Source organism: Acanthisitta chloris, unplaced genomic scaffold, assembly GCF_000695815.1.
Source record: "Acanthisitta chloris isolate BGI_N310 unplaced genomic scaffold, ASM69581v1 scaffold780, whole genome shotgun sequence".
Classification (NCBI taxonomy): Eukaryota; Metazoa; Chordata; class Aves; order Passeriformes; family Acanthisittidae; genus Acanthisitta; species Acanthisitta chloris.
In genome coordinates, this window is record NW_008652044.1 from 9,892 (window position 1) to 23,029 (window position 13,138).

At 42.7% G+C, this 13,138-nt stretch overlaps 1 protein-coding gene across 1 annotated transcript in view; it reads right to left on the minus strand.

Moving 5' to 3' along the window:
• The window catches only part of LRRC56 (leucine rich repeat containing 56), a gene marked incomplete at its 3' end in the record, with an annotated part of 51,676 nt that overhangs the window by 8,345 nt on the left and 30,193 nt on the right, over nucleotides 1-13,138 (minus strand). The window contains 2 exon segments of the mRNA XM_009075536.1: nucleotides 2,048-2,245; nucleotides 2,834-2,930. Coding sequence (XP_009073784.1) covers nucleotides 2,048-2,245; nucleotides 2,834-2,930 — 295 coding nt within the window.

Consider the following 13,138-nt stretch of genomic DNA (forward strand, 5'->3'; position numbering starts at 1 on the left):
GTTAGGATACACCGCGCTATTTCTAGAGTAGGAGCTGGGATAAGGAAGTATCAGAAGTTAAATTTATCTTCATGTTAAAGTAAGAAGAGTAAAAAAATAAAGTTGGCATGCCCTGCCCATCACAAGCAGGCACTGCTTCCTTACTGTGACAATGTTTTTTCCTCTCATGCTTACATGTGCCGTAAGGGAGAAATGTTGATGAATTTTGGTTATAAGTGTGGTCTCTTAATTATACTTCCACCAGTTCGAAACAGAAAGGCAAGTATATAATATTTGCTTCTGAATTTCAGAGAGGAAAATTATGATGGTTAAGAGCTAACTTCCATGTCTCCTTTTACTGAGAGATATGATCAAGACAACAATTCCATGTGAAAAAATGCTGTTAACTCATGTATCTAAAAAGTGCCAAGATTTAAAATATACATGTCTACTACATGACTGAATTTTGGTGTTACCACCTCTTTTCAAGTCTAGGCCCAGGACAAATATCAGTTCCAGGCCTTTAGTCAAATTAACAGAATGGGCATGATTACTTTGAAAGGCACAGCAAAGCAATGGAAAGTGGCACAGTGGGAACACAGCACCAGCTCCTGCTCTGAGCTTTGAACCCTACATTACCAGCTCTTTCTGGTGCCATTGGACATTGCCCATCCCTAGTGAGTGCTGTGTATTACACACCTATGTGTGTGTGCGTAGGCCCATGACCTTCCAACAGACCTGGAAAGCAAAGTATCAGTGCACTGGCCATAAACTGTCATCCAATGATATGCATTAGACTTTATGTGACCAAAATAAGGAATAGTCTTGTGTGACCAAGTTTTTTTAACCCTGGTTTTCCTCCAGTTACCTTTTCAGTACATGCCAAGATGCTTGTTTTAATATCCCAACAATGCTCTTTTATGAGGCAGGAGAAAGTGAAAGAGAGTAATACAGCTCTCAGGCTGTTCATGTAGAATTTAATCTCCCTTGCTTTGCTTGTTGAGTGCCCTGAAACCCAAAGCAGATCATGTATTACTGTGTTCTCATCCTTGTGACACAGAGGATCTCATGCCCTCGACAAAATACCTCAGCAGACATTATTTTATCATTTCATTATGTAAGAGGTGAATCACTGTATTTTGTATCTTCAGCTTTTTTTCTGAAGGTCTTTTTGGTCATTTGATTTTAACTTTTGAAGGGAAAGGGCAACAAGTAGTTCCAACAATACAGCTTTTCCTAGTTATCTCAGGCATTGTTTTTCTGAGGGTTCAGCTTTTGAGTTGGAGCACTTGCAGTTGGACTGGAGACCCTCCAAAAGACATGCAAACCCCTCAAAAACAGATATATAATCACAGAATGGTTGGGGTTGGAAGGGACTTCTGGAGATCATCTAGTCCAGATGACCTCTAGCCCCCAGGATTCACATTCCCAAGCAGTCCTCCTTTGTTTGTCAGCACAAGGTCCAGCAGCACACCTCTACTCCTTGGCTCCTCTACCACCTGTGTCAAAAAGTTATCATCAGTGCTCTGTAGGAACCTCCTGTACTGTGTGTGCTCAGCTGTGTTGTCTTTCCAGCAGAGATCAGGGTGAATTGAGACTTTGAGATTGGCACATCTTGTAAGAAAAATATTGACTGCTTTCTAATCTGTTGCAAGATCCCTACAGGCCAGAAGGATCCATACAGCCAGGGTCCATGTTCTCCTTGTCCTTAAGATGTCTGTTTGCACTGCAAGCTGCGAGAAGACAGAACAGCTGTATGGACAAGAATAGCTGTATGGACAAGAACAGCTGATTTCTAGTTTAATCCTGTTGTCACAGGTAAGAAGGAACATGGTGCTAGGAAACAGGCCTGAGTCTTTACTAGCACTTCTGTGTTTCATTTGTGCTCATCTTGGAGACAATATCCATGAGACCACAAAACCAATAGAAAGGAAAGGTGGGAAATGCATCCCATGTCATCACTTAAAATTATGCAATAGGAAGATGCAGAAAAGTTCCTCATTTCCCACCCAAAGTAAAAGAAAACACTGCCAAAAATTAACAAAATGTGTGCAAAACAAGTCCTCACCTCTGCAGATTCCACATTTGGCTTCAGGCAAATAAGGTTGCCTTCCACTGTCAAGTGGCTTAGCTTGCAACAAAATTGCAGGTACTGCATCTGGTCGATGTCCTCAATATTGTTCCCTTTCAGGTCCAAAACTTCAAGGTGATCCAGCCAGGCCAGCTGACTCAGGTCAGAGATATTGTTAGAGGCTATGTAGAGTTCCTCGGGAGAAGTAAACAGAATGAATATGTAAACCACAAGCTTGCACAAGTAACAGTCAAGCTTTGCAAAATGTTTCCTAATATTTGAAGTACTAGATGTCACAAGATGGAGTTAGCATGGAAGTGAACATTCCTCAAGTCTGTCCATTGCCACTTTAAATAACTAGGGCTAATATGTCAATGAATGCTATGCTGCATCAGGCATCTTGAGAGTCAAACCTCGATGTTACACCTCGTTAAAAATCAAAGCTATATTGTAGCATCTTTTAAACTAACACATGCAATTCAAGGCATCAGACCAATGCCATTTGGAACAGGTAGTCCAGGGACATGGTGGCTGCCCTGACCCTGGCAGTGTTCAAGGTCAGGCTGGATAAGGCCTTGAGCAACCTGATCTAGTGAGGAATTGCTCCTGCCCATGGCAGGGGGGTGGGACTGGATGATCTGTAAGGTCCATTCCAACCGTTAAATTCTATGATTCTATGATTTAGAAAAACAAAGGGTGAGAAGAGAACAAAGACTACAAGTAAAGAATATCAACTGAAGATAGCATTGAGATTGTCATTTGGCAGGACACGTCTATACTTACTTTTAGAGAGCTGAAGGAACAGATTCCATCTAAATCTGAGAGCCCACAGTGAACCATCCACAGGACACGGAGATGGGACAATGAGGTTCCAAGATCCCTTATAAAAAAACCAAATCAAGCTATATTTGAATGAATGAAGAAACTCGAGACTTGCTCTCTTTTCACTAAGACTAGGCCACTGCTACTGCCTTCAAATCTCACATTGTTTACAAGAGATTAAAAATGTTCACCTTCAAAGGTGGGGAATAAAATTACACCCCTCTCTACCTCTCTCTCTCTCCCACAGACATCTTTGTTGTTGTATGACAACATGTCACCTGAGTTCAGTTTGACTAAGATTATTCCAAGAACTACATCATGGTAATTCTGCCATAAATCACAGGCAACTGCTAAGAATTAAGTGAGGTTTTCTTATGCTGGCATCATTTGCTCTACACACATAACCCAAATTAACATATCTGAGCTGACTGCACTGTCATCTCACTCTGCCCTCTTATAAAGTTACCTTTCTTCTGACTGGGGAAAGAATAGCTCTCTTGCTAAGTAACATATTTTGAACCAGCAGAAAATCATAATCCTTTCCATCCTGTTTTATCATCCTTTAGGTGTAGCAAAATATAAATAAGGGATCATGCATATGAATTCTAAACTTTCTGGTCCTAACCCAGAAAACCACACACTGACCTGCTTAACACTATGTATATGTAACGTCCCACTGACAACATGAAGACAATACAGAAAGACTGGCAAATCAAACTGGGGCTCAACCACATTCCATCTTTGGTAACATAAAGTTGCATAAAGCCACTTCTCTAATATAAACAAAATACAAGGCTTTATCAAATTCCAAACCAACCAAAAGCTCAGAATTCTCTACAGTAACCATGACATTAGGCTATCTGCATAATAAAGAACTAAACAGTGGGGAACAAAATAGAGGGACAGTTTATCAGAGGAGGTGGAGACTAGCTTGGAGTTCACAGAACCACAGCAATGGCTGAGGTTGGAAGGGGCCCTGTGAAGTCATCTTGTCCAACATCCATGCTCAGGCAGGGCAGGTTGCTCAGGTCCATGTCCCACACGACATCCTTGTTTCTAAACTGGAGAGCCATGAAGATGCACCGGGTGGAGCACTCGGTGGATGAAGAACTGACTGGATGGTCACACACAGAGAGCTGTGGTCAGCGACTCGTCTACGTGAAGGCCAGTGAGGAGTGGTGTCCCTCAGGGGTCAGTGCTGGGGCTGATACTGTTCAACATCTTTGTCGGTGACATGGACAGTGGATTGAGTGCACCCTCAGCAAGTTCACTGATGACACCAAGTGTGTGGGGCAGTCACAGCTGGAGGGAAGGGATGTGCCATCCAGAGGGACATTGACAGGCTTAAGAGGTGGAACAATGCAAACCTCATGAAGTTTAACAAAATGAAGGGCAAGGTCCTACATCTGGGCCGTGGCAATCCCAGGCACAGCTACAGGTTGGGTGGGGAAGTAATTGAAATGAGCAGTGAGGAGAAAGACTTGGGAGTGACAGGGAGTGAGAAGCTCAGCATGAGCTGCACTAGCAGCCTAGAAAGCCAATGGAAGTCTGGGCTGCATCCAAAGGAGTGTGGGCAGCAGGTCAAAAGAGGTGATTGCCTCCCTCTGCTCTTGCGAGACCCACCTGGAATATTGCACACAGTTCTGGTGCTGTCAACACAAGAAGGACATGGAACTGTTGGAGCAAGTCCAGAGGAGGCCACAAAGCTGATAAGAGGACTGGAGCATTTTCCCTAAGAAGACAGGCTGAGGGAGTTGGGGCTGTTCAGCCTGGAGAAGACTGCATGGAGACCTCAGAGCAGCCTTTCAACATCTGAAGGACTTACAAGGGAGATGGAGAGGGACTCTGTATTAGGAACTGCAATGATAGGGGTAATGGGTTGAAACTGAAGGAGGGAAAGTCTAGGATGGATGTGAGAAAAAGGTTTTTTACTCTAAGGGTGATGAGACATTGGCACAGGTTGCCCAGGGATGTGGTGGCTGCCTCAACCCTGGCAGTGTTCAAGGCCAGGCTGGATAAAGCCTTGAGCAACCTGATCTAGTGAGGAGGTGTCCCTGCCCAGGGCAGGGCAGGTTGGGACTAGATGATCTGTAAGTTGCATTCCAACTCCTGAACTCTATGATTCTATGATTCTATGAAATAGCTAAAATAGTTTTTAAATAGAGATTCTTGGAGTTCATAACTGGGGATTGCTATCTTTTATAATATCCATTCTTAATAATATGCATTGTTATAAATTTTCTAGGGAGAGCTGCAGAAGATAAAAGTCATGGGATCCCTTCTGATCTTGGAATAAAGGCAACAGTTCTCATACTTATGTCTTCTTTTTATGGACGACGGGGAAAACAGGAGCTTTGCATTATACTCTGACAACCTTGTGCAGCTTGGATACAGCTTTGCAGCATAATCCCTGTAGTCAAACTGCCTACTTGGGAAATACTGTGCAGCCAGTCAGTCCAAGAGGTCAGGAAGGAATGCTTTTACAAGTGGGCATAGATGTATTTCTGCCTGTGTTTTTGGCTGTTTCTCCACAATCTGAATACTTGGGATTGAATACTCCATGTCAGGAGAAAAGAGACTGCATAAGGCTGAATAAAGGACAGATGCATGGAAAAATATCCTCATATGGCTCTCTCCTGTGATGTGCCAAATATAGGGTTGAACAGGAGTGAAATTGGGGATGTTCATCCCTCTGCCTTCTAGGGACTGGTTTGCCCACAGGCATTGTTCAGATCTCTCTCACTTCACCAATCCTCTACCGCTGCAGGAGCCACATGCATCGGGTGCCTCTAATTATTCCTTCCCTGGATGCTGCTGATTTAAGTAAGCTCACAATGGATGCACCATACAACATGCCTATGTAACATCTTATGGCTTGTGAAGTACAATCACTGCAGCTAACTTCATGGCCAGAACAAGCAAACAAGAAAAATCTTAGTCACACGACACATCTCCTTCCACCTAAAGCTACTCCCCCTTGCAGGAGAAAACCCTCAGCTGACATAAACCACAACTCCTCAACTGAATTTTGTGCACCTAAACAGCTATACTGACACAAGGATAAAGAAAGCCACACACACACAAACTCCCTTCATGTATAAACAACACAATTCTTTCTGCAATCTTACTTTACCTTGTCCCTTAGCTATATGGGCCAAAGGGAACACTTGCCCTGGTGTCACTGCTCCTGTGACCAGAAAAAGCCTAAAAAGAGCTAAGTCTGTTACATTTCTTTCCAAGTACTCATTCAGATTCACCTGACCTGAAGGATCATAATGTCCCTGTATGTCATCACATCCCTGGTCATGCACAAGATCTTCCAGGGGCTATTTATATTGTGTATATTTCATGAATAAAACAAAAACCAGTTCTGAGGCTTCCTTAAGGAACAGATGCCTCCCAAAGTAATATTTACAGAAAATGTATTATTAGATTTGCGAGCTGCATGCCTATAATAAGAAAGAAACTCAATTAAGTTACAAAACCAGAACCCACCATCAAGCAAGGCAAACACATCCAATAAACACAAATATGGCATTAGGAAAAATGTGAAGGGATTACACTGCTCATTTCATGACCCACTTCAAGCACTGATGAGATTTTCAAATTCTGGGCTAGCTTAGGCGCACAATTTTCTTTTCTGTAAAGCACTGAGCATAGACAAAGGGAAGCAGTCACTCTCATCGTTGTGTTGTTGTAGCAATGCTTCTGATAGATGCTCTGTTTATTAGGCCAGCAAAACTGAGGTCAGTCTTAACGTGCATGTTTGCAATGCAACCCAGTGTTTGAAAACAGGGTCTTGTTATGAAAAAAATGCTTAAACAGATACTTCAGAAAAGAAAAAATATGAGAGATAATGGGAAGTGGTTTCTTATGAGTTGGCTGTCCCAAAGCTTATCTTTAACTCATGTGCTGGTTTGAGCTGAAGTGGAGTTAATTTTCTTCCCAGTGGCTGGTATGGGGCTATGTTTAGGATTTGTGCAGAGCACAGGGTTGATAATGCAGAGATGTTTTAGTTGTTGCTGAGCAGAGCTCACACAGAGCCAAGGCCTTTGCTGCTTTCCATACTGCCACACTGGCAAGGGAGTTGAGGGTGCATGGGAGACTGGGAGGAGACACAGCTGGGACAGGTGACTCAAACTCATACCATAGGACATCATGCTCAGTATATAAGGTGGTAAGAAGAAGGAGGAAGGGGGGACATCTGGAGTGATGGTGTTTGTCTTCCCAAGGAACTCTTCTGTGTGATGGGCCCTGCTCTCCTGGAAGTGCTGAACATCTGCTTGTGGAAAGCAGTGAATTAATTCCTTGTTTTGCTTTGCTTGTGTGTGCAGCTTTTGCTTTCCCTATTAAACTGTCTTTATCTCAACCCATGAGTTTTTCTAGCTTCCAATTCTCTCCCCCATCCCATTGGTGGGGGAGTGTGTGAGTGGCTGTGTGGGGCTTGATGGCTGCCTGGGGTTAAACCACAACACTCATTAAATAAAATACTAAGAAAGCATGAACTTTGTTGTGCTGTTTGGTATCACTTGGCCCAATTTTGCTCTCTATTTCAGGGAAGGGAGTTAGCAAGCCAAGGTATATCTTCACCCCTGCCCCTCAAGAAGGGCACTCTAGCTCTTATGAAGAGCAAGGGATTGCTGTCTCTCCTTCCCTGCTAATACAGAGGCAGTGAGGAGAAGAGGCAAAAGCACTTCTTCCTCTGCCCAGATCTGACAGCAGAACCAAATTCCCCTCACTGACACTGGGGTCATGCTAGCTGCTAGAGGAGCCTAAAATTCTGGGTCATGCAGTCATATTTTGGCCCTGCAGACCTTCACTCCTGCATCCATAATGAGTCATCCCCAGTCAGAGATGTTATCACAGCAAAGTACATCTGCAAATATTTTATTCAGTAACCAACAAACTAATCTTTTGGAAGCTGCATGACTCACGCTACAGCATCAGAGACAATTCCCTCGTTAATCACTACAGAGATAATTGCCCTCAAGAGCATGGCTGCTATAAGGTGAATCGGCCATGTAACTCAAAGCAAGCTGCTCCTGACAACTGCATGCACCTGCATTTCTGAAAACTCTTCTGAAATATTTTGGCTGGTGAGAAGAGAACTGAAGAGCTTGCAAGAGCTGGGAGTGTCTCCTCTGGGACCAGCTCTACTGCATCTGGCACATCCACCCAGGAGGGGGTGAGAGCGAAGTGAGGAGTTGTGTGAGCACACACGGCCACCATGGGTGTGCAAGTGTACACACAGGCATGTTTCTGCTCATGTGGAGTGAAGAGGGTGAGATCAACCCAAATTGGGGAGATGCAGATCCTAACTTTTTAACAAGAAGTGGAATTAATGGGAATCCGCACTCTGGTAATGATTTACTGCGGTGAACTATTTTAATATAATAATAAACTCTTAACAACAATTGATCAGTGTAGTAAGAGAGAAAATCCAGTATAATTACACATGTAGTGTAACAAAACACTCTCCCCAAAAATAATCATAGGCTGAAACTGAATCCAAGGAGACACAGAGACCAGGACTCTCCTGTTTAGGCATGATAAACACATAGAGAAAAATTACAGCATCTATTCCAAAACCAGGATAGAGAATACGATTGAGAAGTTTGATAGCTCAAAAGGAAAAGATGACACATTGTATCAAGCTGGTGGCAACTGGTTGTATGATGCAGCACATGTTCCAGTGATGTACAAACAGCAAAGAGCATATAGAAGGAACCAGAGGACACCACAAATGAAACACATCTCCCATTAATATACACAATGGATAATCCAATTCCAGTGGACAAGTGTCCTATCCCAAGGGACATGGAAGCTGGGAACTTTACAGAAAGGGCAAAGAATTAATGAGCAAAGATGTTAATATCCTGATCACCTCTGACATGGTTCATAAAGTTTTTTACTATAAAGGTGGTGAGACATTGGAACAGGTTGCCCCGGGATGTGGTGGCTGCCCTGACCCTGGTAGTCTTCAAGGCCAGGCTGGATGAAACCTTGAGCAACCTGGTCTGGTGGGAGCTGTCCCTGCCCATGGCAAGGAGTTGAGACTGGATGATCCACCGATCCAATGTAAGGTCCATTCCAACCCCTACATTCTATGATTCTATGATTCATGTCAGGTTTGAGGCAGAGAGACGGAGCATGGGGTGGGAATGTGCACGACATACCTTTGGTTGTGATAAACAGGGGATTACAGCCCCTGAAGTTGCCAAACCAGAGTCCTCCAGAGTAATTACTCCACACACACTCCTACACGCTTGCCTGCAGACACACACTGAACACCAGATCATGTATTTGGTATCCAAAAAGTGCCAAGAAATCAACATAGACTCCTCTAGCTTCATGTCGAACCCACAAGTTTGCATTTATAATTGATTTTGAGAAAATAATATTAATAAACTGAAGGGTTTGAAGCCTGGGTTCCAACTATCTCCAGATAACTGCTGCAGGGGTGGGAACTCATCAAACTGCTCTATGTTCCTGTGAGGGTCTTGGCAACACCCTCCCCACTTATGCACAGCCATTTAGGATTTTTCCCACGAAATCTGATGCTCCCATCTTGTCATCACTCTCCCAGACCGGGGAGAGAGCAGAGGGGCAATGAGCAGTTTGGCTTACAACACCTAATAATGAGTTTGAGAAATAATGTGTTCTTCCATTAATCCAACATCCTTGTTCTTCAGGGATTGATGTGCTCCAGCCAAAATTTTCCTGGATGAAAGCCAGATGTAAAGAGCCAAATCCTGCTCTTGGTTTCACCACAATAAATCTTAAACAACTCCACTGAGCTCAAGCTACCCAGTAAACACAAGAGCATAACCCTGAACACATTCATCAGCCCGAAACCCATCGTTTCTTCTGGAAGCTGGTTTCTAATAATTCACCAAAAAATAAAGCACTAAATCCAATGAATTTGCAAACAGTACCTCAAAGCACACCTGCATCTGTTGAATAAATCTTCAGAAGCAATACATCTAAAATAGCAATTTATGCAGATTTTGTTCATTTTAAAGGTCTCTCTGAAAATGAACTCACTGGTAACCAGAGACATTTAGGTTGTAAAAGAGTGACCAAACTAATGTCTTACAAAATAAAGAAAAAAAAGAATCCTGTTTCTGATCTACAGGAATCAAGTTGAATTTTTCAAGCCACACTGTGATAACAACGATATGGTGCATGTCAGCACACAATGGTTTGGTTGTACAGATAATTCTGACATCTGAAGCAAAAACTTTGAAAGCCTGAATGTTATTTAAATCAGTAACATATGTTCTAATAGGAAGCTTACATAATGGTTTCATTGTGTTCTCAAATAGCTGCATTCAAAATTGTAAAACTGATTGTATGCATGTGTTGCTCCTACTTGATCAAATCCATGACATAACCCTCAACTCTGCAAGCAGCTCTGAGCCCACATCCTTATTGTCCCTGCGGTGTCCTTTTCACAGCTCAACAAATGCCACCTGAATGTGAAGACCTGACCTGCTTTGCAGTATTGCAGTCTTTGTTGGGTTTGTATATGCTCTTCCAAACTCAAGTAACAATGTGCTGGAAACTGTTGGCTTGGGTGTCCTGTCTTGCACCCTACATTGCACAGGTTGCCTTCAGCATCTTATGCTTCTTTGTGCAAATGTGAGCCATGGCCCAAGGTGCAAGACATCAAGGATCATGTCCCATCTTTCATTGCCAGAAGCCTGCTTTTAGGCTGAAATACCATGGAAATGTAGACCCTAATCATCTGGCCCCATCCTGCCTTCTGAACTGTGCAGCTTTTAAAAAGTAAGGGTTCCTAACCCTGTCGAGACACGTTGGAGACTTCAAAAACTAAGTAAAAAGAGAGTTTGCTAGGCATTCCTTAACTCAAGCTTAAACACATCAGAGGAAGGCTAGCATGTTTCAGGCTGAACACAAAACATGCATTTACCAAAGGTCTTCTTAAATAACAATTGTGTCTATGAAATTCTGTTTTCATAATTCCCTTTTACATGCAAATGGAGAATTTCTGTGTGAACAAAAAGCTATTGTTGCCAAAGGTCTTTGCAGTAGTGTACCTCTGTTGTCTAATGTTTTTGAGGCAATCTTACTATGAATAAGAAGCTGTTTTCAAAATGGGCTACAGTGCTGATGCCCCTGGCAATATTTCTGCCAACAAACAGAGTTCACTGTTTCATTCCAGGGTTATGGGGGGTTTTTTGTGGGTCAGTTTCTTGTGTTTTAAGTTTCAAGTTTGAAACGGGACAAATATCTCATATATTGCTTTTTTCACCTGTGGATCTCTGTTGCACACTTCACTAACAGCAAAATGGGTGTCTGGGAGGAAACACAACTGCCTGGTGCTGCACTAGGGGTAAATAAGTCAGGGAGAGCATCCAAGGCTTCATGTTTTGTCCAGCTCATTACTCTGTCTCCTCAGCTTCCTTATGCCAAAGGCAGAGGCAGCTGCTGCAGCTTTCGTGGGCCTACTAAAGCAAGTTGTAATTGTCAAGGACTCATGTGCTTTTGGCCAGCACTTTCTCTAAAGTAAAAGCTTGAAAACAAGGACAGGAGACTACCTGGTTACAGCAGTCAAAACGACAAACTGTTCAAGAGAGTTTGGTTGTTTTCCAGGACTGGAGCTAGAGACCACACTGGTGGTCCTGATAGAGTCCTTGAGCTCTGCTGCTGACACATCTGTAACCAAGACTTCACTCAGACACTGATAAAAATCCTTGTTGCACTAACAGCAGTGCCTACCTCCCCTGCTTTCAGGGGGGCTGAGATCTCCCCCTCCAGTGCTGGCAGGCAAGGATGGCATCTGGATACAGGAGATGATAACAGAGGAAGAACCCAAACCCAATGAGATACATCTCTGGGCCATTCCTGACTTATAACACTTTCACTTGTCATTGTTGCTTCTCATTGCCTCACTGAACTCACTGTAGCAACTGCAATATTACGTCAAGTGCTCTGCTACTTGCAAGCACTTTATTTTCCATGTCAGGTTACACCTCATTTAAACAAAAAGTGCTTTATGAGACCAAGAGGAGAGAGGCATTTGTAAGTGAAATGGAGTGCTGATACACATGCTTCTGTACCTAGTCATAATCACGCCTAAGGTAACCCAGATGCTTCCTTCTGTTAAAGCTAATACACATGAAATGTAGCTTTAATTTCAAGTGCTCTCATTTTTAGTCACTGTCAAAAAAAACCTAGAGCAGAATAATGGGCTTGATCAAGGCTGATGGAGTCAGGAACAGCAATTCCCTGACACACGAATGTACATGTGTGGGAAGGATAACATAATTTTGTGTTAATTTCCTTTTGAGCATTAAAACTGCTTGTCAGCTTAGTTACTGCTAGCATTTTAACAATGCTAGTTGCTTTAACTCAGCCCCCTCAATCTCAAAGGAGTAGGGGTTGACACAGTGTGGTCCTGTGGAACAAGACCTACTCTTGATTTTGTTTTTTCCACCCTACTCCAGCTCCTACTCTTGGCATAAAGCTGCATCCTGGAGATGCTGTAGAAACCCAGAACACCGTGGCTGCATCTCACCGGGTGCATTACATCTTCCACAAGTGAATTTTCAAACAGGAAAAAGTTGAGACACACAGTAAATAAAACTCTCACACCCACATATCCATTGCCCCTCAATTTAGCCCCAGAGCTACTGACAGTTCCTATAGCTTTGGCAATTGTTCACTCTCATTGTTGAAAGCTTACATATAAAAAAAATAAAGGATAATGAAACTGTGGTTAGAGAATGAGTTATTTACATTGAAGAATTGAATCCCACAGTGCTTTGAAATTTCCTGCATGAGTAACTTTTCAGTTTCCCACATGTTGTGTGCCTGTTTCACAGTATGTTCCAGGTCTGAGCTTTGGCAGAGTAAGACAGATATATTGCAACTTTGAAGGATGAGATCTATATTAAATCAAAGTCAACACTTGAAACTTTTAATGCTGCAGGGTAAGCAGAAGGAATATTCTGTAAAAGATTCAAATCATCTGACAGATTCAGTGGTGTTAAGACACACACCACCAAAAAAAAAAAAAATCCCTGAAACCTCTTTTTCTGAGTACCAGAAAAACTGGAATTCTAGATTAACTGACCATACAGAATTACAGAATTGGATCAGATTGGAGTAGCTATTCAATTCTGTCATGGTAATGAGTTTCCACTGGAAAACAATACTTGAGATATTGCAGAAATGGGTGGATATGAAAACTAGAGAGAAAACATAGTTTAAAGTGATTTAGTCTGACTGTACAGTGGCAGG